The 26,702-nt window shown below is 31.5% G+C and overlaps 2 protein-coding genes across 3 annotated transcripts in view; both read left to right on the top strand.

Moving 5' to 3' along the window:
* LOC142323711 (septin-4-like) overlaps positions 1-2,072 on the top strand; it is a 55,187-nt gene extending 53,115 nt beyond the window's left edge. The window contains exon 2 of the mRNA XM_075363838.1: positions 1,951-2,072. Coding sequence (XP_075219953.1) covers positions 1,951-2,016 — 66 coding nt within the window. The 3' untranslated portion in view covers positions 2,017-2,072. The remainder of the gene's footprint in view (positions 1-1,950) is intronic.
* LOC142323710 (septin-4-like) overlaps positions 1-26,702 on the top strand; it is a 132,818-nt gene that overhangs the window by 94,015 nt on the left and 12,101 nt on the right. Inside the window, exons 2-6 of one of the 2 annotated variants that reach the window (XM_075363836.1) lie at positions 2,694-2,870; positions 5,671-5,763; positions 11,543-11,708; positions 13,402-13,552; positions 19,246-19,411. In XM_075363836.1, the coding sequence (XP_075219951.1) occupies positions 2,694-2,870; positions 5,671-5,763; positions 11,543-11,708; positions 13,402-13,552; positions 19,246-19,411 (753 nt within the window). Of the gene's footprint in view, positions 1-2,689; positions 2,871-5,670; positions 5,764-11,542; positions 11,709-13,401; positions 13,553-19,245; positions 19,412-26,702 lie in introns of both variants that reach the window. The other variant, XM_075363837.1, reaches the window with a different exon arrangement.

Genomic DNA, 26,702 nt, shown 5'->3' with positions numbered 1-26,702 from the left:
CGAATGTGGGCACCTCAGGGGCTACGACAACCAAACGGCGGGCTCGCACCCTTTCGTATAGCAATCTGCCATTCGCGTTTGTCAGATTGCTGTTCCATGACACGTGCTTGGCATTGAGGTCACCCATGAGTATCATGGGCCCATTCCAATTTTCCAGCACGGCATCCAGATCTGCGCCGGTTACCGCTAGTTCGGCTTGCTATAAGCAGAAACAAGCTGATACACCGTGCCTAGATGCTCCAAATGCACACACGTTTGTATGAAGATCAACGCGCGTATGCATGTGGCGTCTATGGACTAAAACCGCGGTTCCACCGGAAGTGGGGTATCCGGGTCGTACTGGCCTATCCGTCCTATATGTGAAATAGTTCCGAAGAGTCAGTTGCTTGTTTGGGTTCAAGCGCGTCTAAGACAACAGTATCACGTCTACCAGTAGATCCTCGGCCAGACGGCATAGTTCCTCCGTCCGGCCTACTACTGAGTTGGCGTTCCACTGCAAGAGTCTGAGTGTGGGTCTAACCATACCTAGACAGTATAGCCATGAGGCACTCTATTAAGGACTGAATACAGTCCTTGAGAGATTTTGCCTGGAGCAGGCTTGGCAAGACCATCATAATGTCTGGGAGGACATCCCTCACTGTCATTTGTGACAGGAAATCCATGCCGCTACTCTCCTTCGGGGTGGCCGGTTTTGGTTTGCCGCTGGAGGCGCCTTTTGGTGCGGCCGCCCTTTTGGTTGGGCGCGGGGCCTCAATTTCCTTAACTGCCTGCTTTGCCTTCCCCGCCGGGCCGGCTTGGCCGCAGCCTTTCGTTTTACCACCTTTTTGGTGGTAGCCGCCGGTTTTGGCTTGGCGGATGTTGGGGAGGCTTCCTCCCCTTTTTCCACTACCGTTGCCACAGGTGCCGGCACCACCGGTTTGGGGACTGGTTTTCCCCCACCGGCAACGCGGGCCCAGCTGCGGCCGTCAACTGTCGCGGGCTTTTTAATTCCCTTGACCTTATTGACTTGCTCCTTATAATAGGGGTAGCCCCTGTAATTTGCCGGATGCGGCCCCTTACAGTTTACACATGAGGCTGGTTCCTCACGTGGCTTGACACAAGTGGCAGTGTCGTGGTCCCAACCACACTTAACACATTGCTGGGCTCTCCGGCAGTAGTTCGACGAGTGCCCAAATTTTTGGCATCTGTGGCACTGGGGCGGCCCCCCTCGTGCCACTAGGCAGGTCGGGGTTTCCCGACCGTCCCTGGTGAGGACTTCTTCACAGAAGTCACCTCAAATCCAAGGGATGTCAGTTCCTCCCTTACTTCCTCCGGGGTAGCCCCATACGGAATTTCCCGTATTACTACTTTCAGCTTCTTGTCCTTCGGGCGCTGGAAGGCAACCCCCTTCGAGTGCAGAAAAATCTGCACCGCCCGGTAGTCTGCCTCGCTGCAGCCTGATGGACAGCCTGGTGCTTTTGGCAACCAGGTGCCCCCCAATCCTCGACTTTATATCTCTGGACAGTGCTGGCCAGTCCTTTGGACAGTCCAGCATTATCGGAGGGATTTTCTCCCGCCTGACGGTAGCAGGCTGTGATGGGCCACCATCATCAGCCTGCGGGGTGGAGGCTGCAGCCCGCTACGGATCCACTACAAGATCCAAGGATGGAATCTTGCTGGAATCTGGCGAGCTGGAGCTGGAGCTGGAGCTGGAGCGGGAAGGTAGCGTTCGCGTCCAGCGGCTCCCTCGGCGGACCGGCCAGGCCTGCTGCTCCAGCGGCATCCGCCGGGAGGTCTCACGTTGAGCCGCCAGGGAACTCTCCTTCTTTTTTCTTCCATATTCTTCTTGGTCTTCTCCAGGTGGTGGTCGACGATGATTTGCTTTCACTGTCGTGGTGAACGGTCTTTTATTAGTGTCTGAGAATGGTGGGAGACTACAGTTTAGTGTGAGGGATTTTTTGTTCTGTCCAGGGAGACAGGGACTACATTGGATTTGCTACATTACCTGAACAAGTACATCGAAAATCAGTAAAATGAGGATTTGACTTTACTTTGATGGTTGTGGGTGAATCTGGTCTTGGAAAATCTACGCTTGTTAAGAAGATACTTTTCAGACTAATTTTATGATTATAGTAAACAGTTATCAAAAGTTACAGTATATCAATCAGCAGTAAGTAATTTTAACACACGTCAAAAAAAAAAAGTTAAAAAATTGTCTTATTAAGTTGTCATGAAGAAATCATAATTAAAAGAAATTTATTGATTAACGTGATGAAATGCAGTTTATTATTATTTTCTAAATAATGGATTAAAAAAAACTTAGAAATGAGTTTTCAGAAGATCTTTGCAGAGCTGTTAAATTCATCTTATACCAAGTTAAAGGCAATAGAGAACTGTAATTGGATATTAATAATACTAGCAGTGATATAAACTAGGTTAAGTTGCCTGGCTAGCCTGTTCCTCATTTGGCAGAGCTTTTTGATTTGCAGTTTCAATGATTAACTTTATCTAGTCCCTTAGTGAAAGTTGGAGTGATTGGTTTCTGTTTTATTCCAATTTATATTTTTATTGCATTAACTTAAAACGAAGTATTTTAAATTTTATGTTTTTATTGCTTGTAATTTTATCTTTTACATTATGTAATTTTTATTATTTAAATGAATGTGTATATAAATACAGTTTAGTGTGAGGGATTTTTTGTTCTGTCCAGGGAGACAGGGACTACATTGGATTTGCTACATTACCTGAACAAGTACATCGAAAATCAGTAAAAAGAGGATTTGACTTTACTTTGATGGTTGTGGGTGAATCTGGTCTTGGAAAATCTACGCTTGTTAATAGTTTATTCTTAAGTGATCTTTATAAAGATCGTAAGATACCTGAAGTCAGCGGTAAGTTTTACATGTTTTTATTCTTTCTAGAGTTTACACATTAGAAAATTTGTTTTCTTGTATTATAATCTGTTTGCATTATGTACAGAACAGAATTAAACAAATATTCAGTGAGCAAAAATCTGTCACCGTTTTCAGAAATGAAAGTAATTATATCAAATAAAGCTATAAATATGATACACAAAATTGGTAGACACTGATAAAAATAATACAAAATTATACAAATTTAATTTCAGTGATTACACTTAGTACTATGTTAAGCAGATCAAAAATGTTGTCATAACTCTAAGAACACATTCAGGCATTACGTACAAAATCACAATTAACCTTTGTAGATTTCCTTATAAAAACAAGACACACATAAACATAAAATGTACCTTACTTTAAAAGTTAAGGGTATTTATACTTGTTATATCTTTATTGTTTCAAATTCACAAAAATTATCAACTCTGCCACTAAATAATTGTTTTACTTCTAAGTATGCTGTGACTTAAAGAGATGGATACACCCATATGACATACAGTTACATTATGAATACAATAATTAAAACAAGAATACACCTGATAGTTTTATTTTTGTAAACCATTACTGTTGAAAATCAACAATAATCGCCATAGAAAGTAAAAATAATAAATTTTCATATTTAATTAATTTAAGCACTACTATGTGTTAATAAATTTAGAAATTACAGATTTAAAAAATTATCTTATATATATATATATATATATATATATATATATATATATCTATTGATGTGCTGCAGTTTTTAAGTTACTTGTACTCAAATAATTCTTTTTCATCAGAAACCACATATTAATTTCCAGTCACATTTGTTAATGATAGATCAAGGTTATAGCTGATGCAAAAATTAATATTTGGGGGTTGATACAAAAAGAATAAAATTTTATTTTTTAAATTATTAATTACTGTACCATACTGATTCAGTAAATTAAATTGAAGTGGATAATTGCTAATTAAAAAGAGTTTGTGTGTACATATATTTTGTTTTTGGTTCAATGATTTTGCTTAATAACATAAATTTATTTTAAATGAATGCCGTGTAATGTATGCTTTGTTATTGTGAAAAATTTCTAATATGGTGAAAAAAAGTCCTTTGAAACATTTAAGTAACTTCTGCCAAGAATTATTTGCTTTTGTTCGTTTAAAAAAGACGTCTGGAATTCTGTTAATGTTTAGATTACTTCTTGTCAGACAGTTTGGCTGAAAATTATTTTAAACTGTCTTTTTAAATAGTAAGTTCTATTAATAGCCTTATTTTTTTCTTTTATTGTTAAAAAACATATAGAAATTTCAATTATTTTTTATGATCATGCAGTAAATAAAAAACTAAGTTAAATGTAAAGGTTAAGATAAAAAATTAATTAATAATACATGAAATAACAATTATGAAACACATTAATGGTTGTTTTAATTCGTCATATATTTTTTATTTATTTAATTGTTGTTTTACTTCCTTGTGTAATTTTATTGCTTTACACGAATGAAATGCATCATTTATGGACACGTATGTGTGTGTGTGTGTGTGTGTGTGTATATATATATATATATATATATATATATATATGTGTTTTCTTTACAAATTCATATCTTTAAAGCCACACCAACAAAGCATTTAAAACAAATTTCACAACTTATTTGTTGCAGTTGATTTTTATGTATTTGTTTATTCACTAATTACATTTTTTATTATTATTTGTTAAATATGTAAATACTAAGTTACATGTTTTTCCTTAAATAAAATAAAAATGTGCTTTTATGAAGTGTATAATATAAATAAAGAGTGAATAACATTAAAATAATCCATAATATTACTTTATTGAGAGAGGCTGTTTAGTCAAACATGTTCTACTACCTATTACTTGAAATTAACTTAAAATTTTTATGTTTTTCTGAGTTAATCAAATATGATTCTATTAAAATGTAGTCTTCTTCATCATCATATCGTTATTTTATCACTGCCTTGTGGCAAAACACTTGCATTATGTCCTTCCCCATTCTTTTCTATTTTCAGGTAAACATTTGATTCATTACAATTATTTTTTCCTTTACATTTATATACAATTTTTATTTTTTTTCATGATAGTCAGGTGTGAAAATTAATTAAACTATAAAATTTTTGAATAAAAAACTAAACCAAATTTAATAAGTCACTCTTAACCCATTTTATTTTATTGAAGACAGTGGCAAGGAATTATGAAGTGAGTTTTGAAAATATATTTATTAAGTGTGGTTTGGTTTTTTTATTTAAAAAGTTTACAGTGTTTAATGATGGCAATAATTTTTAATCTTTCCTGTCTTCTTTCTCTTTTTATGATCTTTCTAGAACTGTTATGATCAACCCACTTCCTCTTATTTGTTCATAGTGTGGGACTAGATTTAAAAATGTCCAATGTTACCATTACTTTAAAGTTTTGATTCATGAATAAAATTTGTTAAATCAAGAGGAAAATTTAAAATAAAAAAATCTTTTCTCCAGATTCTATATACTAAATATGAAAGTATTACAGAAACTACCAAGCATTATCGATGAAATTTTATGAGGATGTTTTGGTTATTTTCAAATTGTTTTTTTTTTTTATCTTTGTATATTGTTTTTTTCTATTTTTGATACAAATATTTTATTTTAACTCTTGATTCATACATAATTCTCTTGGAAGGTGTTTGGATAAGGATCTTTTGATAATTAACCAAAATTACAATGATTTTATAATTATTTATTTACTTTTTAAATATATTTAATAATCATATTTTTAAGCAAATTTTTGTTTTTAAATTGTAGAGCGTGTTCAGAAAACAACATGTATCGAAAAGAAGAGCATGGATATTGAAGAAAGAGGTGTTAAACTTCGCTTGACAGTTGTTGATACACCAGGTAATACATACACTTTAATTGTAGAGATATAGTCATTTATTTTTAAGTATTATATGATAATTATGAGAAAATTAAGTTGAAACAAAGTGAAAGACTACATTAAATAATTATTTTGGGAAATAATTAAGGATATGCTAATCCAACTTGGATGATCACTGGTTGGGTTCTTACATAAAAAATCAGTTTATGTCTATTTTAAAAATATCCTTTGGAACAAACATTGAAAAAATAATTACCATTTGATAAATTAAAAATTTTTCTCTTCCAAATAGATATATAACTCTCTCAAGCTATTTCCATATATACTCCACAAAAAAAGAATATTAATGAAAGAATTCAAAACAGTCAGGTAATTAATTTTAATCAAGTTGACTATTCTGAAAGCCTTTAAACATCGCTTAGAAAATTTTTTTGAATTTTCTAAAACATCTTGTATTATTTCTTTTAATCCCTTGAGATCATAAAATCGCTAAATATAAACTATATTATAAGTTTGTATTACAGAAAATTTGCTTATAAAAGAATTAATATCCCAGTAAATAATTCCTAAAAACGTTCAATTAAAATATTTTAAGAAACAAGTTTCAACATTTTAACTTATCAGCAAGCTAAGGTAAGAACTACTATATGCAGATAAATGCAAACAGTTAGTTACCTTTCAGGCAGTGTATACTTAATATATAGAAAATAATTTAATGCTGTTAAGTATAACAACAGTGTAAATAGTAGATTGGATTTTATTAACTTCCTTAATTTATAACCACTGTTATTATTACAGTTTTCAGAATTCAGCTTTCACATAATGATAGACATTTGACGTATGCAAATGAGAAAGACATGTTGATAAATGTTAGAATTATGCAGGTTGTTGTTATTCAAACTGTTATTTATAATACACTTGATTAAACATTATCACAGAATAGTATAGTTAATCAGAAAATAAAGTTCTATACTGTGCATCGTAGACTTTGTAGCATGTCAAAACAATGTTGTTTGTTTCTCATAAACATTAAATATTTTAAATATCTTAGCTCGACCTCTTTTAAAAAATTAACCGTAAAAATTCATAAATAATTATTTTCCATGTTTTTGGTGCCAGTTTACTAATGTGTGACTAAATGATCTAAATTCACTAGTACTGTGTCTGTTGACATTTGATGCATACCCTTCTGGTATCCATTGTAGATAATTCAAAAAACCAAACTGGAAAGTAAAGATAGTCTTATTGTTTTTATCCAACTGACTTTCCTATTTCCTATTACTTCATAAACATAACTCCCACTAATTTCCTGGAAAGAATGAATGTCTTGACTAAGTAGAAACTGCAATGGAATATGTTCCATTTTACTAATTTCACAATGATAATGCAATACGATAAGCAAAATACTTTTTAGGTAAAACTTATTTATGCAACATTACTGTTATTTTTAAAATTATATATTTATGAGTAATTACTAATTTTATCTATGATTTTAAAACAACATATTCTTTCTTTTGTTAGGGAAGTAATTCAGTGTTTAGTTTTCTAATTTTTTTTACAAAGTTGCATTTTTGATTTATATTCTAAAAAAATAAAACCTCATTTTTTATCTTAATTATCTCATTTTTTGGATCCATCTTACTTTATTTGTACAGCTAGATATAATCTAAATATCAGATTAAAACTGTTGTTACTCATACTGGTTTCATCATAAATTATTAAAAAAAACTATTGTAATTAATAAACAATACTCCTCATGTAGAATATACAGCATGAAAACACTTAAATAAGTTTTCAACAATTAAAACATTGAAAAATGAAATTTATCAAATTCTGCTTTCTCAAAAAAAAAAAAAAAATTTTATATAACCACAATACTCCAAGCATCTTATAGCCTCCAATTTATGGGGGGGGGGGGGGGGGGGGTAAAAAGTTGAAGTAGAAAGGGTAGGGTTTTGACACATTATTTTAAAGAGCATTAAAAACAAACATTTTGACAGAAAAATCTTTTGACTATGACAACCCTACCCAAAATGGCAGTGATTTTATATTTCTCACAGCTAATTTCAAAAACTACAGTAACTCTTAAATAACTGTTCAACTGTGAGATATCAAACAAAATTTTGCAAATTCTCCTTCCTTAAATTTTTTTTTTGTATAAAGACCACACTCCTTTTTTTCCTTTGGTTAGGGGAGTAATCCCATTTACAGACAAAGTGTCGGGCTTGCTAACAGGTTCTGCAGATGTTACGGCGTATGTAGCCTCCGCCCTACTAACTAAACCTCCACCTCACCAGCCCCCCTCCTGAGGCCGGAAACCGCATTTAAGCATTAGTCAGTCCCAGGAGGTGTCTTTGAACTCAGTGTGTTCAGAGTCCCTGTGCATCATCACTGTCGCCCATCCATGCAAGCACGAACGAATGCCAGCTCTGTAGAGGGCTGTTTGTCCTCCCTTCACTCTCCAGTCCCGGTATCCTTCACCTCACTTCTTGAGGTTTTCACTGGTCTTTTGTTTTGTGTTCTGCTGGATGGTCTGCACGTTATTATCGGGGAGCCTTGCCTCCTCATTTGGTTGAGTCAGCCAAGACACCCTAGACATGGTTGCATCCCGTTTCTTCTCACTATCTGTTCAGCTGTCCACCCTGCTCCTTCTCTCACAGTATCTTTGTGGTTAATTCTGCTAGTACAAGCCACTCTCTATCTCACCTGAGCATATAATCCAGCATATTGTCTGGTGTCAGTTGGAGGATTCCAAGGTCTCTCCATAGTGGTACCCACTTTCCACAGTCGAAGGTGTGCTCTGGGTATGATGAGCCGCAGTAGACACACCCAGAGTCTGCACGTAGGTGGAATCTGTGCAGGTAAGCTCCAAAATCGCCTTAGCCAATGAGGAGCTGTATAAGGTAGTAATTCAGTTCTTCATGTCTTTTGCTTTGCCATGATTCAATCCATGCGATGAGCCTCCAGGTCCACCTCCCCTTCTCTGATATGTCCCACTGTTCTTACCAGGCCGCTGTAAGCTGCTGCCTGGCTTCTCCTGGTGTCAGTCCTCTACGTCTTTGGTTTCGTTCCTCAATTAATAACCTCACTGGAGGTACTGCTGGACGCAGATTGAAAAAAGATTGAAGAAAACAAACCAACATACTTGACATTTATACACCTAGAAAAGGCATTTGATAATGTAGACTGTAATAAAATGTTCAGCATTTTAAAAAAATTAGGGTTCAAATACAGAGATAGATTGCTAACATTTAGAAAAACCAAACAGTAACAGTAATAATTAAAGAACATAAGAAAGGAAGTCTGACAACAATGTTCCCTATCCCGGTTACTTCTTAATCTTTGCATAGAACTAGTAGTTAATGATGTTAAGAAGCATTATAGATCTGGAGTAACAGTACAAGGTGAAAAGGTAAAGATGCTATAATTTGCTGATGATATAGTAATTCTAGCTCAGTGTAAAAAGGATTTAGAAGGAACAATGAATGGCATGGATGAAGTCCTACGCAAGAACTACTGCATGAAAATAAACAAGAACAAAACGAAATAAATGAAATGTAGTAGAAATAATGAAGATGGACCACTGAATGTGAAAATAGGAAGAGAAAAGATTATGGAGGTAGAAGAAATTTGTTATTTGGGAAGTAGAATTACTAAAGATGGACGAAGCAGGAGCGATATAAAATGCCAAATAGCACAGGCGAAATGAGCCTTCAGTCAGAAATATAATTTGATTACATCAAAAATTAATTTAAATGTCAGGAAAAGATTTTTGAAAGTATATGTTTGGAGCGTCACTTTATATGGAAGTGAAACTTGGACGATTGGAGTACCTGAGAAGAAAAGATTACAAGCTTTTGAAAAGTGGTGCTATAGGAGAATGTTAAAAATCAGATGGGTGGATAAAGTGACAAATGAATAGGTGTTGTGGCAAATCGATGAAGAAAGAAGCATTTGGAAAAATATAGTTAAAAGAAGAGACAGACTTATAGGCCACATATTAAGACATCCTGGAATAGTCGCTTTAATATTGTAGGGACAGGTAGAAGGAATAAATTGTGCAGGCAGGCAACTTTTGGAATATGTAAAAGAAATTGTTAGAGATGTAGGATGTAGGGGTATACTGAAATGAAACGACTAGCACTAGATAGGGAATCTTGGAGAGCTGCATCAAACCAGTCAAATAACAGAAGACAAACAAAAGTTACCTTCCTTCGTGGCAATGGAAAGTAACTGTGGGATGTGATGGTTTCATGCCAAAATAGGTTGCTTTGAGGTAGGAGCATTCTGTTTCACTATTGTGTAATTATTTAAAAGGTACTGTAGGCAGTTCTCTTTAGAAACTAGCTGTGAAAAAATTAAATGTCTTATCACTTTTGTTAAAATTGTTGTTGCACAGTGTTTTTTAATGTCAAATCTTCTTTTCATTGCCCTTTAAAATGGTCAGTCACTTTCTATTTATAATTTTTAAGATGTTCTCCATAAGAGCCAGCCTCCATTGATGTTTGGGGTATAATGGTCTCAAACCGAAAAATAGACAATTCCAAGACAGGAGCATCTGCTAAAATTTAATTTTTCTGTGTTATATAGTTGAAAATTTAAATTTAAGTACAATACTTTATAACTTTATATATGTATTGAACTCTATATATATATATATATATATATATATATATGTCTTGCAATCATGGTCATGATGTGATAGATGTTATTAAAATTCAACTTTTTTTATATTTTGCTAATGTAAACTTATGTTTATAATTTGCAATTTGATAATTTAACTATTGTCATGCCACATGACTGTCAACAAAAATTAGATTATATAATCAAAATGTAGGGTGAATTTTTGTTATTAACAAATTTTTTACTCTTTTATATTAAAATTTCTAATTGGCATAAACTGAAATGATCATTAACCAATCATAAATGCCAACAGGGTACAGTGAGACTGATTGACAATGAAATAATAAATGCAGTGGTGAATGTCACCATTGTTTAAAATACAGTTTTGGTCATTATATTTAAATCTTATCCTTACTTCAAATCCTTGAATTCCTAGGATCTACTCTCTGAAATAAATGATATTTGTTTTACAAATATCAGGTTATAAGGATGCAATTTTCCATATTACCTATGACTCTGAAATTTAATAAACTGACATAATTCGGTTTAATCTTTTCCAGGACCCAATTTTATTAACAGCCGTCTTAATATATTTTTTCTGTAAATATGCTGTGTTATGTTGCAAAATGTTTTCAGTCATCTTTGTGACCAGTGACTTGCTGCTGTTTTCACAGTAAATGGTTGATGTGACTGCAGATTTTTATTTTAATTCAGCAGACATGCATTAACAATATGATCAAAACGTGATACAAAACTTATGTTTGTATCAAGGTCAAACTTGACTCGTGATATATTGTTCTTGTGGTTTTTTGTATGTTTAAATATTTCATAAGTTTAAATGTTATTTTCTATAAAATAAACATACAAACAAGAAAAAAAGGTGAAAGCTAAGTAAAACCCAAAATACCCAAAATTAAATGAAATTGTAAATAAATATTATAAGAATTGTATAAGAACAGAAAACCATAAAAAAATATTTAACATATCAGTAGGTAGCACCATTTATTTATTACCATAAAAAAATATTTAACATATCAGTAGGTAGCACCATTTATTTATTTACACAAATGCTATAAAAAATTTAAATGTATTAATATTTAACATAAGCTGTATTATTAATTTGTTTATTTATTTTGAATTTATGTACTAAATATATTAAATTAATATATTTTCCAGGTTTTGGAGATGCACTAAATTGTGAAGAAAGTTGGCGAGCATGTTGTACATATATAGATGATCAGTTCCGACAATATTTCAATGATGAAAGTGGACTGAATAGAAAAAATATACAAGATAACAGGGTCCACTGTTGCCTTTATTTTATTCCACCTTATGGTCATGGGTAATGCATTTTAAATAAAATAATTAAATATTACAATAAATAAAGTATTAACTACTAATTAAAGTAACAAATTAAAATAATTAAGTAACGATTACATGTGTTATTAACATTACTGATTATTAGCTGTATCATCATAGTAAAGCTTTGATGATGCAGAACCTTGGTTTCAAATGTGGTTAAAAGTATAATTACCATTAAAGTTATAAAAATTTGCTCATTGGGATTAGTTAATGGCAGTGTCTCAGGAATTGTTTCACTGTGACTAAGCAAGACCAACTGCATACTCCAGTAATGGGGCTTGCACTGCATAAGTTGATGGTGTTAATAAGGCATTATATCACAAAAATAGACATTTTTTATCTATACATATATCTTTACATATCATTAAATATATTATGATTTTAGTTAAATGATTGTTGTATTTTAGTATTCTGCAGTATACCGGGATATACATTCCATAATTTCCATTAGTGTAAAACAATAGTCAGAAAAAAATTACATTATTGTTTTACTTATATGTGATCAGAATAGTACCAACTATATTTAGCATTCTGCCAGTGTTACATTGGTTTGTATATATATATATATATATAAATAAATTAAAGCCATCATCAGCAGACTAAGTTTAGATGATTTCACGAACAAAATGTATTTGATAATTTAATTGCTACCTCTTATAACCTATGAAAAAATGTTTAAAGTAACATAGCAATTGTTTACTGCAACAGACAAGTGAAAACAGCTGAAATAAAAAAATTTACATGTTTTATTAAAACATAATGATTAATATAAAAATTAATTATGGTCCTGAGTGAAACATTGAATTATACATCATATAACCTGATGGTTTCACATAGTTGGAATATTTCAGGGAAAAAAGCATCAAAAAATGTGAAGGATACAATATTAATGGCTGAAATCATGAACTGGTTCCTTGAGACTGATAAAGTTAAAAAATCCTGATGCAGTTCCCCACATTTATTAAGTAGCTAATTATCAATACTAGTTGATACAGTATAAAAATTTATAAAAAAAAAGTTATATGTGCATTTCACTGTATGCTGGAAGAATGAAATTCTGATCTTTTCCATTAAAAGACAAGCTTTATAACTGGATAAAAAATTTTAAACACACTGTTCAACTATGCAATCACTTAGATGAGGTACCTCCCACATTTTTATCCCTGCCTGGCTGAAAACTCATTTTTAATCCCACTCTTCAGTCAAAGTTTTAATTAAAATTATATGTTGTGCAGTAACATAATGAAAAAGAAATTAATCCCTATTAAATATCATACATTTTTATGAAATTTTTACTAGTATGAAAGAACTGAACCCTTTGACAACTCCCTTTAAAAGAGTTGGTTTCCTGAGAGTTCCATCTCCTGATGGTGTTGTTACACTTATAATAGATACTGTTTAACTATAAAACATATTTGATTCATTGAGTGGGATCTCAAGTTTTAAAATGAGGTGGCCAGCCTTTGTCAAAGCTTCCTGATCATTGAAAACTGTAGCAAAACAGAAATGGATACTGATAGGGTACAAAATCATTATTGAGAATAATATTCAGAGAATGTTAACTGTCTAAAAATAAATAGGTTTTAAAATGCTATAATTAGTTAAATATTTTATTAGAATTAGAGATTAATAAAATAATTTATTAAAAATATAAATTTTTATTTATGTTTTAGCCTACGTCAAATAGATTTAGAATTAATGAGGAGGTTACACCAAAAAGTAAATATTGTTCCAGTCATAGCAAAAGCAGATACAATGACAGCAAGTGAAATAAAAAAACTGAAACAAAGAGTACTGGCTGATATAGAGGAAAATAAAATACAGGTACTTTAAATCTAATAATGATTTTGCAAATTGATAACATAAACAAAAAACATTGTTTTAAGAATCTAGTTTTAGAAATTGTTATCTGATTGTTAAATATTATTATTATTATTATTTATAGCTATTATAATTGTAATAGTATTATTTCTGTATTATATAGTATAATATGAAAATTCAGTTTCTATGTATGATAAATTACCTAATAATCTAAAAGGTTTCTGAGTAATTAATTTAAAGTTAAATTGAAAAATTTTCTTCTGCAGAAACAGTATTATTCCTTGTTTTCTTGTTAATGACAATTAGCAATAATAATTAAACATTTCAATTTTTGCAACTGTGAACTGAACCAAATTATATAACAAAATATTTTTAAAAAACTTAATTTAAAATGTTTTCAGTCATTTTTGCAGCTATTCTCAGTGTCTAGTGATGCTGTTTGCACAATGGCACCAGCTAATTTTACTCCTGATGGTTTCTTTGAATTAGGCAGACCTAACTCACTGGGTTTGTCTAGTGGTGAACTTGTCATCGCAAATCAGCTGATTTCAAAGTTGTTCTAAGTTCAAAACCTACTAAAGGCAGTTACTTTCATATGGATTTGATTAGTAGATCGTGAATACTGGTGTTCTTTGGTGGTTGGGTTTCAATTCATCATACATCTCAGGAATGGTTGACCTGAGACTGTGCAAGACTACACTTCATTTACATTCATATATATCAAACTCATTTCATCCTCTGAAGTAATACCTTACTGTGGTTCCAGAGGTTAAACATGTTGGTGGAAAGTTGTGTTATACTTTTGTCTTGTATGCACATGTATATATATATTAATTTACTGATTTAAGTCATTTTATGATTTATATTATTCCTTTATATTGTTAAATTTTATTTTAAATTCTGTTAATATAAACCACCAAGTACAGAAGATAAGACTAGACTTGCCATATTTTTTTGTGTCCAACCCAGGATGTATTTCTGAAATTACTTAAAAATCTTAACAGTTTACTGAAACGTTAAACTTTATTAATTCAGTTGTATTTTTCACTAGACATGACTTTTTTCAGAAATGATTTGTTTGTTTTAATTACATCATAAAATTCACAACAAGAAAGTTCTGAATTAATTTTAACATTTAGCAGATGTTTAACAGTAGAAAGTCCTTTCTGCAGATCAAATGTTCCCTGTAATTGAAAAAACTCTCTCAACTGGAGAATATGTCCCAGGCAAAGACATTGCAAACTCAACCATTTCAGAAATATTGTAACATGAAATATCAGTCTTTTGAAACACTTTAAAAATGGCTTTCCATTTCTCTTCAATAGTATCTAGTACTTTTTCAGAACTTGAACCACAACCTACCCTTTGGTTTTAAATTACCTGGTTCAACAATGTACGTTCATCAAATAGGTCATTAATATTTATGGAATCTTTTATAATTTCATTAACAATTTGTGCACTTTCTTCTAAATCAGACCAGACAATTTCAGTTCGTAAATTTATCCACTGAAACTTACTAACTTTATCAAAACTGGTTCTCCACAACTCTTAAGTATTAGATACTAGAATTATAAAAATTGTCTACACTTGAGAAGAATTTTTATTCCTGAAGATCATTATTTTCTTTTAGAGTGCTTAGAAATTCTTTGGCAGAAGATGGTAAAAATTTGTGGGTTTTTCTTTCCTGAAGTTGACAAATCAATTCAGAATATGTCTGAAATGCCGCTGTTGCTGTGATGTAATTAGCTTCCAATTTCAGAACTACATTATTAAGTAACTATAGAGTACCATATAAAAATTTCCAAATAGTTCACTTTCTAGATTTTCAAAAAATCAAATAATAATTTTGGGGATTTGTCACAAGATAAGAAGTATGAGGCCATCAAAAATAAAATGGAAAGGATTCTTTTTATTGCAGGTAACAAACTAAGGAACCTTGTGCTGCTATGAGATAATACTTTTTTGTAATCTGTTTCCACAAATTCACAGAATTCTAAGTTTCGTTACTCTTACAGTATATATGTGAAAATATTTATAACAATAACTTCTATATCCAGGGGTAGAGAAGCACATGCTGTTTGTACTGAATTGTGTACAATGTGGGCTGAACAACCACCAAAATTACTGTTAGTGTTATCAGCAGTATAACAAACCAACTTTTCTTCAAGTTTGTATTTTTTCACACACCGCAAAAAGTACTAAGTCAAAATTTGAGCAGTTTCACCTGACACTTCATCGAAATTTAAAAGTTTAACTTGAGTTCCCTCCTCTAGACTGAAATATCTTACCACAATCGGAACAAGAAGAAAGGAAAGTAAGATCGGAAAGAATGAAACAGTACAGGGCTAAAAGAAAGGCACAGAACACAAAAATGTGATTGATCCAACATCTCCCCAAGTCAGGTGAAACAAAAAAGGAGAAGAAACAATAAATATTTTATACAGATAAAAGTTCCATGCAATTCATATTCAGGACCTTACTTTTCTTAATTAACCAATAATAAGAAAAAAAGTATCCCTGGATAAATGTTACATGAGAATATAAAATGACAAAATTATCAATCTAGAAGTGATGTCATTATAAGGTTCTTTAAATAACATATTGTATACAGCATATGAACACAACTTTTATTCCATAGGATCCTTAATTCTAAACAGATAGAAGGAATGAACCTCTATGAAATCAGCAACATTGCACCTGATGCAATTCAGAAAGTTATTAATAATTGTACTAATTGCATAAATGACTTTAGATTAGCTACAATCTGAAATGAATATTTTTGACCCTTTGGAGCAATAAAAGACTGAAGGGGTAGTTGCAGAAGTGTTACTTTAATTTCATACATGTTAAAATTAAAGTGTAATAAATAATTTACAAATTATAATTTTATGAATTGTAATAAATAACCACAACTGCAGTCAGGCCAATGAAACATTTTTTTAGCTGTAATAATTTTTAATTAATAGGAAAAATATATACACACAAAATTAAAGCATGTTCTTAAAGAATATGCAGTACATGTAATTGTACTATGAGTACAGTTCAAGTCATAAATTGTGCAGTTAACATATGTTAAAATATAGTTTTTTATCTTTATCCTCATTAAATTTCAGGTTGTTTCAATCATTTTTCAGCAATAGTGGGCCTCCTAAAGAGGCTGCATCTACAATTATCTATTTTTAATTATAATATAAAAGTCCATATTTCCTAGACTTTTGTGGAAAATATTAAGTTAAAAAATTATACATACACACTACAAAAATGATAAATTTGTTTTCATGCATTTTTTAAAGTTTAAATGAATGTTTCTCTTGGTTTAAACAAGTTTTTAATGAAATAACATGAAACAAGACAGGTTTTCATTTGGTGACCCACCAGTTTGGTCTAGTGGTGAACGCGTCTTTGCAAATCAGCTGATTTCAAAGCGAGAGTTCCAATGTTCAAGTCCTAGTAAAGGCAACTACTTTTATACGAATTTGAATACTAGATCATGGATACCAGTGTTCTAGTATTCGATACTAGAACTGACCTCAGACCTGTACAAGACTATACTTCACTTACATTCATACATATCATCCTCTGAAGTAATACCTGATAGTGATTCCCAGAGGCTAAACAGGAAAGAAAAGATTTTCATTTGGTACCATGACAAAATGTGGTTAAAACTAATTTAAAACTGAATCATTCTCTAAAGGTATGAAAAGATACTTAAAGAAAGATCTGGTCAGAACTACTGTGCAGTTCCAGATCTATATTATTCAAACATATAAATGGATTTCCCAGCTGCTTCAAGATGAACATCATTTGCACTTCATTAGTGGAGGTACAGCTCAGACCTTCTAGAAGCAAATTTCATGTATTTTATTTTGTTTCAAATTCACCCACCTAAGGGTATGTTAGATCATATTTCCATTGGTAATGTTTTTTTTTCTTTTAGTATTTTTTCTGAGATGGCTTTCCTCCTTTTTTCCATCTTGGATCCCCTTTAGACTGATATTTTTTCTTGTAATCTTAGGTCTTTGTTTTACAGTTTCATTTTGATCTTTTGTCTGTCGGTGATGTTTTTGGTTGTCTGTCGTGGATCTTTAGCTCTTTTATGTGACCCTGAGTATGTCTGAACCAGTTTGTCTTGATTTTCTGTTCATGTAAAAGTAAAAAAATTGTTTATTCAGTTTATTTTGGTTCATTCTTTTGGTGGGGCAGTAAGAAGAGGCTAATTTTCTTTTCCACATGTCGGAGAGTGTTTCAATTTTCCTATATTGTATGGTATCAGTTTTGTTTCATTATTTTGGAATTTTATCCTGAGGATTTTTCTGATTATTTTTCTTTCTTTCTTTTCCAATTTTTCAATTTGCTTTTTGCTGTTTAGTGTTAATGTTTTTACTGTGTATAGAGCTTCTGGTTTTATTATTGTTCTGTAATGGCTGCTTAGTTTTCAATTCTGTGGAAGTTAATTTTTATTGTAGGTATTTTTGGTATTTTTTCTGCATTTTATTTTCCATTGATTTCTTTTTGTTGGCATTCCAGCTTATCCATTCTCCTAGATACTTGAAGAGGTGTACTTTTTCAACTTTGTGGTTGCCTATTTCAAGATACTGTGGTGCATCTTTATGTTGGTCATTATTTTGGTTTTTCCACGGAAATTTTCAATCTGATCTTGGCCATTTGAGTTTGTAGTTTGGCTTCTTCCCAGTTTTTGGTCAGCAGAGTGATATCATGTGCAAAGGTTAGGGAATTATATTTCAGATTTTCATTCCTATTTTAATTCCACTGTTTTCATTCAGTCTCCAGTTCCATTCCTTTTTTAGAGTGCAGTTGAAGAGTAGTAGTGAAAGCCCATCTCGCTGTCTGACCCCAGTTTTGATTTCAAATGATTTAGAAATTTATTTCATTTATGTATTAATATACTTTCTTTTTTTTTAAATAAATAATCTAAAAGGTCAGTAATGAAATTAGCTTTCCAACTGGGAAAGCAGTTTTTTTTTTATTCCATTACATATATAAAAAAAATAATAAAATGTCTTCTTCTAGTTTATACATATTAAAAAGCCTTGCTTCATGATCAGTTATCTAACGTATACATAATGCTTTAGTTCAGTTTCAATTCTGTTTACACATAAATCATTGACAAATAATTTTTTGTCTTTTTTTTTTAATCTCCTTATCATGCGGGATGCTGATAGAAATATCTAGTACAAAAGGAGTCATCAGTTACAAAAACATTGAGAATCCAATGATTCCCAGTTTTTCCAACTTTGCTAAGTCTTCCTTTCATTTGGATAATTTAAATGTTTTGTTAGTTTCAAAAAGTTCAGTAATTACTGAATTTGTGTTCTTTCAAACATCTTGATAGGAGGGAAGCTTTTGCTTTAAAATTTTAAAATTGTAGGTAAACAAATCTCCCAGGTGTATGCTTTCAAAACGTGTGCCTTACTTTATTTAGCCTTAACCGTATTAAAACAACTAGCTCGGCTAGCTCAAAAGATAAAAGTAATATCTATTCTGAAAACACTTACTTTAGAGCAAAAGTTGAAAAAAATATATTTCTTTATAAACTTTAAAATTTTGTATTCAAAATAACTAACTATATGTATGATGTACATATACAGTTAAATTCTTTCATTTTATTTATGATACTGGAATTTGGTTAAAGTTTTAACTTTAAAAAAAACTGTTTTAATGGGTTATTTTTTCAGATATATCAGTTTCCAGAATGTGATAGTGATGAAGATGAAGAGTTTAAGCAACAAGACAGAGAACTTAAAGCTTGTGTTCCATTTGCTGTAGTTGGTAGTAATACAATTATTGAAGTTGGTGGTACAAAAGTTAGAGGTCGACAATATCCATGGGGAGTTGTTGAAGGTAAAATTTTTAGTTACCATAAGTTTTTAATTTCTTAATTGATGAATTTTTTTTGTGAATCAAAAAACATATTTTTGACAAAAAAACAAGCACATGAATATTCAGTTTTTTTTTTATAAATAATACAGCCCACTTACTAACATAATCACTTTAGAATTGTAAAATCAAAGCAAAATGTTAGTTCAGGGTGTGACACAACAAGTTTATTTTTATCTATGAAGTTCCACTGACCAATCAGTATACTGATATTGTTCGTGCTCATCTGAGCAGAAAAAGATGTAATTTTTTCTAACCTCTAATTAATTTCATAATTGCTGCCAAGTAAAGATGTTCATTATTTGAAAATAAATATATTCCTGCAAGTTATAATTAAATAAATAGAAATTTAAATAACATTCCTGTTTGTTAACTGTACCATCAAATAATTTCTGGAATGCTTTCAGCACTATCAACTAATGTTAATATTAATCGAGATTATCATCATTTAAGAAAGTCATCTAATATTAATAACATTTTTGTACTTGAGGAAAACCTTTAAAATAAATAGTTTCATTCATTCTAGAAAAACATTCATAACTATTAGTATTGTCTTTTATTTGATATAGAAGTTATTTATTTTGGCTACAGTTGATGTCTGATTGTAGCTTCATTTTACCATTAATTGTTATCTCCGAACAGCCTGTGAGTTGTTGCAAATATGAAGGTGAATAGTAAGTATACTCACACATTATCATAAACAAGAAAGCCAAAATAATTACAAAAGTAATTCTATAATCCTTGATGTGTGCTTTTTTAAATTTAATATTGAACCTAATCTACTGATACCTAGGTAAGTACGAGTAAAGCTTCCTTCTTTTTATTTAAGTGGTACATCAATCTGAAAGTAGTCATATTGTATAATACGAGAGATAGTTTTGCAGATACAAAACTGAAAAGATTAATAAAATATGTATTTTAAAATTAGATAGTCTGTTTTTTTAACGTAATGATGTAATCACATATTTTCTTAGTTAAATGACATAAAAAAGGGTTAGGGTAGCTGAAATTGGCTGTAGGTCTTTAAGTATCAACCCACCAGGTTGGTCTAGTGTTGAACGTGTCTTTCCACATCAGCTGATTTGGAAGTTGAGAGTTCCAGCATTCAAGTCCTAGTAAAGGCAATTACTTTTATATGGATTTGAATACTAGATCGTGGAAACCTGTGTTCTTTGGTGGTTGGGTTTCAATTAACCACACATTTCAGGAATGGTTGACCTGAGGCTGTACAAGACTACACCTTATTTACACTCTCATATACATCATCCTTATTCATCCTCTGAAGTAATACTGGAACGGTAATTCCTGGAGGCTAAACAGGAAAAAGAAAAGGTCTCTAAGTATCAGAGAGATAATAAATATAAACTATTTAATAATAGTAAGATAATAAAAATAACTATTGCTAACACAAATTCTGAAAGATCCTTTGGAAGAACAATTATCATACCATCTAAAAGTGAGTCATTTATCATTTTTAATAATTTTAAATGTTTAAAACAGATTATTTCTTGACCTCACCACCAAAAAATCAACCAATAAAAACATACTTTCACACTGTTCTGAAAAACCAACATTGACAGACACCTTCATTCAAAACACACAAACCACCCAATTTCATAGTGTGCCTTTACAAGTGTGGTCCACAGACTACTCAACACCCTTTGTCATCTGAAGATCATGCAGAGCTTGACATTAGAAAAAAATCCTAGCTCGTAGGAATCTTATAACAGCACACTCATCTCAGTCTTACATAAAGTAAATAAAATAAAATCAAAGATAAAAACACTAATCTACACTCACAAAGATTCAGAGAAATAGCTCACAAATTAAACAAATCTGAATGCACTATAGGTTTAGGAATAAAAATATAAATAAAACAAACTGTTTTGCACAGAACATAATCACTAAACAAAACAGTACCCTTAGATTTCTAAAATAAACTAATTTATCTCCATAATATTCTATAATAGTCGAATGAGATACAACTTTAAGCCAGCTGAGGCCTGTGTGCATTATGAAGTCAACTTTTATAAAACATCTCAGAGGAACAAATCACAAATCCACTAACATTTATAACAACCTTGAATTCACTCACACACATAAAAAAGACCATATTCTAACAAAATTAAACATTATGAAATGTAGAAATGCACAAAAACAATCTACTAAATTAATAGATTCAATTCAAAACCAAACACATTCTACTAAATTCTAGATATAGAACTGCTTATCTCTAAAAAACTGTCTGTAGTTAGATCTGGTTATGCTATACAGTCACTGAAGATGGCTACAATCACAACTGGAAATTTTATCACTTTAGTTTTTGAAACTCTTATTTGGTTAAGATAGTCATTTAAAAAGTTGACTTTGTTAATTCAGTGGCCTCTTAAACCTTAAAAGTATTTCAGCCTTATTAATAATTCTTTGCCACATCTCTCGATCTTGGACCATTATTTAGTTGGCCCAAATCTTTTTATTGTCTTTTTGAACTTATGACCATCTTGTTTTAATTTTCCTAATATAGTCTGATCCTCATATTTGCCCATTTAATGCCTTCATTCTATTTTCTGATTTTCTCAATCACTGCAATCATCTCTTTTTAACTAACACTGTTACATTCTGTGAATATTTATTTCTTAGTTCTGTATTACTTCTTATTCTTCATGTTCCATTTTTCTGTTGACAAAATGAAGTTCTTGAACCAAAGGTTATTTGCTACTTCTCTCACTTTTGGTCAATGCCCAATTAAAAAAATTATCATTTTAAATTATTTTATTAATCTTTATTTCATTTATATTTTTTCATCAGAAATATATTTTCTTAAGGATTGGTCTGCTTTATGCAGGAAAGTTACATAAAGATTTAATTTTTTCCTTGGTAAATAACTTGATTTTATTTTGTTGAATTTATTGCTACCTGTATCTCTATATATAAAAGAGAATGTCCTGACTGACTGACTCATAATCAACGTACAGCCAAAACTATTATAGGTAGAGGACTTAGAAATTCAGGATACCTTCGTATCTTTAAGCAGGCATGCACTAAGAAAGGATTTTGTGAAATTTTGATTTTAAGGGGTTCAAATAAATAATCGATAGTATTTTCAGTATCAATTTATTTGTGCCGAAAATATTTGTGTTTTAAGATCAATTGATATTGAATGAATGGATTACGATAGTAAAATTTATTAATAATTTAATTTCTTAATTTAAATTAAATTTATTATTAATGTTGCTATTTATTATTAGTAATTTAATTTTTAAATTTAATTTAAATTTATTATTAATGTTGTTATTTATTGTTTATTTCTTCTGGCTCTTATTTGTTGGTCTTGCTTCTTCCTACTGATCGTTTATAAACATTTAAGGAAAAGAAGTCATATGATTTTTTATGTCAACTGGCTAGTGTAGTGTTTCAAAAAGTGAATAAACATGTTAATTGAAAAGATAACTGTCAACATGTTAATAATCCAAACAGTTAAACCTATCAAAGGAGAAGGTGCATGCCTGTTTTGAGCACTTGCTTTTTACTTATTCTTTGATAAAGAACGATGCCAGGAGATTCAAAACACAATCGTTTTGTATGTGGCTGATCATTGGATTGACTTTGCTCATATGTCTTACAAATCTTCAAATGGTGACAACATTCCAACTTGTGAGGAATATGTATGTGAAATGTCAATTCATTCAGTCTATGGTGGTTATTGCGAATTAGTTGCAGCTGGTAAGATTTTTCCATTTTTATTTAAAGTTTATTACTACTGCAATCTTTATTGGAAATTTGGTACTGACACATTGCCTGTAAAAAGATTGCGTCTTACTGAGAATATTAATAGTGGTCATTTCAATGTATATTTGCCTGATTTAGAAGACAACATTTCACAAAAATCTTCTTCAACTATTCCTGTTAGCAATAATAAAAAGCGTAGTTCAAGGTTCACAGACAGAACAAGAAAGAATCAAGTTAAAAAAGTGGTGAAAAGTGTACACAAATCAACCCAGAAGGTAATAGAATAGCTATGAAAAAGTATCAACAAAATCATTCAGAGGTCCATAGAGCTATAGTAGTAGCCTATCAAAATAGATATCCAGAAGTACATAGAGCCGCTGCAGCTATGTATCAAAGCAATCATGCTGAAGTTCATACAGCATCTCAAAATCGATATGAGTGCAAGATTCCAGGGATTTGTACAGAAAATCATTTGCGCCCGTGGAAAAATAAAAAACTGTCTGGTTTGGCTTATGATCCTAATATAGATAATAAAAATAACATTGGAGTTATGACTGAAAAATTTCAGTTTTGTTATGCTCTTAAATGGAAAAGTGAAACACCTGGCATGTGCTGCAATTCTGGAAAAGTACAGCTAGAAACTTTGAAACCACCACCTGAATCATTTTATGTGCCTTATTAAATGGCGATTACCCTGACCATGACCACTTTATTGACCATAGTAGAAAATATAATGGTTGTTTTCAGATGACATCTTTTGGTGCTAAGCAGATTGTTGAAAAAGATTTTATGCTGACTTTTAAAGTGCAAGGCCAAGTTTACCATTTATATGGCAGTTTGATACCAGATTCTAAATTTTTGCAAATATATTTTGTTAGTGAAGATGAAAAAGAAGTTAAACTTAGATGCTCTAACTATCCAGAAGTCAAACGAGGATTGGTGAAACAGTTGCAAGATATGCTCCATAAAGAAAATAAGTACATAAGAGAATTGAAAACTACCATGGATAAAGTACCACAGAATTGTGAAAAATTTCAAGTAGTGATTCGCGTAGACAGAAAACCTGCAAATCCTCACAGAGGTTGCAGTAACAAAACTTCCTTTGAGTAAGTCAGTATCTGCTGCCAGTTTTTATGCATACAGAATCATGATAAGAGAAGGAGAAAATATTCATTTGCTATGTTATGGTGCTTTATTTAATCAACATTTAGTTGATATGTATGCCAAAATAGAAACTGAAAGATTAAATTTCATGAGATGCAATCAAAAAAAGCTTAGGGCAGATAACTATATCCATTTAAAAGATGCAATAAGGAGACAAGACATTCAAGCAGATCAATTTGGTAAAGTTGTGGTTTTGCCATCATCTTTCACAGGAGGTTCACGATATATGCATGAATGAGCTCAAGATAGACTGATGTATGTTTGACATTATGGCAGTTTGGATTTATTCATAACCTTTACATGCAATCCCAAATGGAAAGAAATTCAAGAAGCATTATTACCTGGGCAAAAGCATTATCATCGTCCAGATATCATTGCTAGATTTTTTAATTGTAAAGTTAAAGAGTTAATGGACCTATTAGTAAAAGGAGGACTTTTTGGAAGTGTGAAATGCTTTAAACGTTCAATTGAATGCCAGAAACAAGGCCTGCCACATGTTCATATATTACTCTGGTTACAAAATAAAATTAGAGCAGATATGATAGAAAAATTTGTGTGTGCTAAAATTTCAAATCCAGATATGGATCCACTATTGCATGAGATAGTGAAAGCCAACATGTTGCATGGACCTGTGGGCTTTTGAATAAAAATTCGCCTTGCATGAAAGATGGTGTCTGTACCAAGCATTATCCAGCAGAGCTACTTCAGGAAACTCAAAAAGATGAGGATGGTTATCCAAAATATAAAAGACAATCAACAGATGATGGAAGTTTTAAAGTAAATATTAATTCAATGGATTTAGACAACAGATGGATTGTCTCATACAATCCTGTATTATTATGAACTTTTAATGCACACATCAATGTTGAAATTACCAGTTCAGTTAAATCTATAAATTACATATGTAAGTACATCAATAAGGGCAGTGATCAAGCAGCTTTTAGTTTGGAGAAAAATGCTGACATTGATGAAATAAAAATATATGAATGTGGTCAATATATCAGTAGTTAAGAAGCAGTCTGGAGAATATTAGGATTTCCAATTCATGATAGATATCCAACCATAACTCACCTAGACGTTCACCTGGAAAACGGACAATGTGTGTACTTTACAACAGATAACATGATGCAGAGGCTATCTAATCCACCTAAAACAACGCTTCAGGTGTTCTTTGAATTATGTGAAACAGATGATTTTGCGAAAACCTTTCTTTATTCTCAAGTACCTTCTTACTATACTTGGCAGAACAATAAATTTGTTCGCCACAAATGAGGAGAGGAGTAAAAGGTTGGCAAGGAATCAAAACGGACCCAGGTTTAGGAAGAGTATATACTATTCATCCTAATAATGTAGAATGTTATCATCTTTGTCTTCTCCTACATCACGTTAGAGGACCAACATCGTACAAACACTTAAAAACTGTAAATAATATTGAGTATCCAACATTTAAAGCTGCATTCAAGGCACATGGCTTATTAGAAGATCACCAAAAATGGGACTTTACCTTTGCAGAAGCTGCACTACGCTCTTCACCTTACAAAATGCGAGAACATTTTTGTGTAATGTTGATATTCTGTCATTTATCAGATGCATTAAGTATTTGGAATAAGTACAAAGACAATCTTTCAGAGCATATTAAGCACCAGTACTTTAGATAGCATATGGAAAATAATGTAACAGAAGATGAAATATATAATAGATGGTTAATATTACTTGAAGATTTTGTTTTAAATTTAAGTGGTCAAAGTTTAAAAGAATATGACTTACCAGTAACCATTAAGACTTCGTGGAATTTTGACAAACAGAGAATATTTGAGGGAAACCAATTATGATGTTATAGCTTTGAATGATTTTGTGTCCGATAACGAATCATCTTTGATAGATAAACAACGTTCTGTCTACAATCAAGTTATACATAGCATTGAATCAAATTCAGGAGGTGTATTCTTTTTAGGTGCTTCTGGTGGAACAGGGAAAACTTTCTTGACTAATGTTCTTTTGGCTAAAGTAAGAAGCACTCATGGCATTGCTTTGGCTGTTGCATCATCTGGCATCACTGCTACACTATTAAGTGGAGGAAAGACTGCACATTCGGCTTTCAAACTACCACCTACTCTCAATAACATTGAAACTCCTACATGCAACATCAGTAAACAGTCTAATATGGCAAAGGTTTTACAAGAATGTAGATTAATTATTTGGGATGAGTGTCCAATGTCACACAAGAAAGGGATTGAAGCTCTAACTAACTATTTCAAAGATCTCAGAAATTCAAATACACTCATGGGAGGAATTACTGTCCTTTTAGCTCTTTTGAGATTTTCGTCAAACTCTGCCAGTAGAGCCTAGAGGAACTCAAGCC

Source organism: Lycorma delicatula, chromosome 4 (genome assembly GCF_047948215.1).
Source record: "Lycorma delicatula isolate Av1 chromosome 4, ASM4794821v1, whole genome shotgun sequence".
Taxonomy (NCBI): Eukaryota; Metazoa; Arthropoda; class Insecta; order Hemiptera; family Fulgoridae; genus Lycorma; species Lycorma delicatula.
The sequence above is the reverse complement of the archived record's forward strand: the minus strand, read 5'-3'. Positions and strand labels throughout refer to the sequence as shown.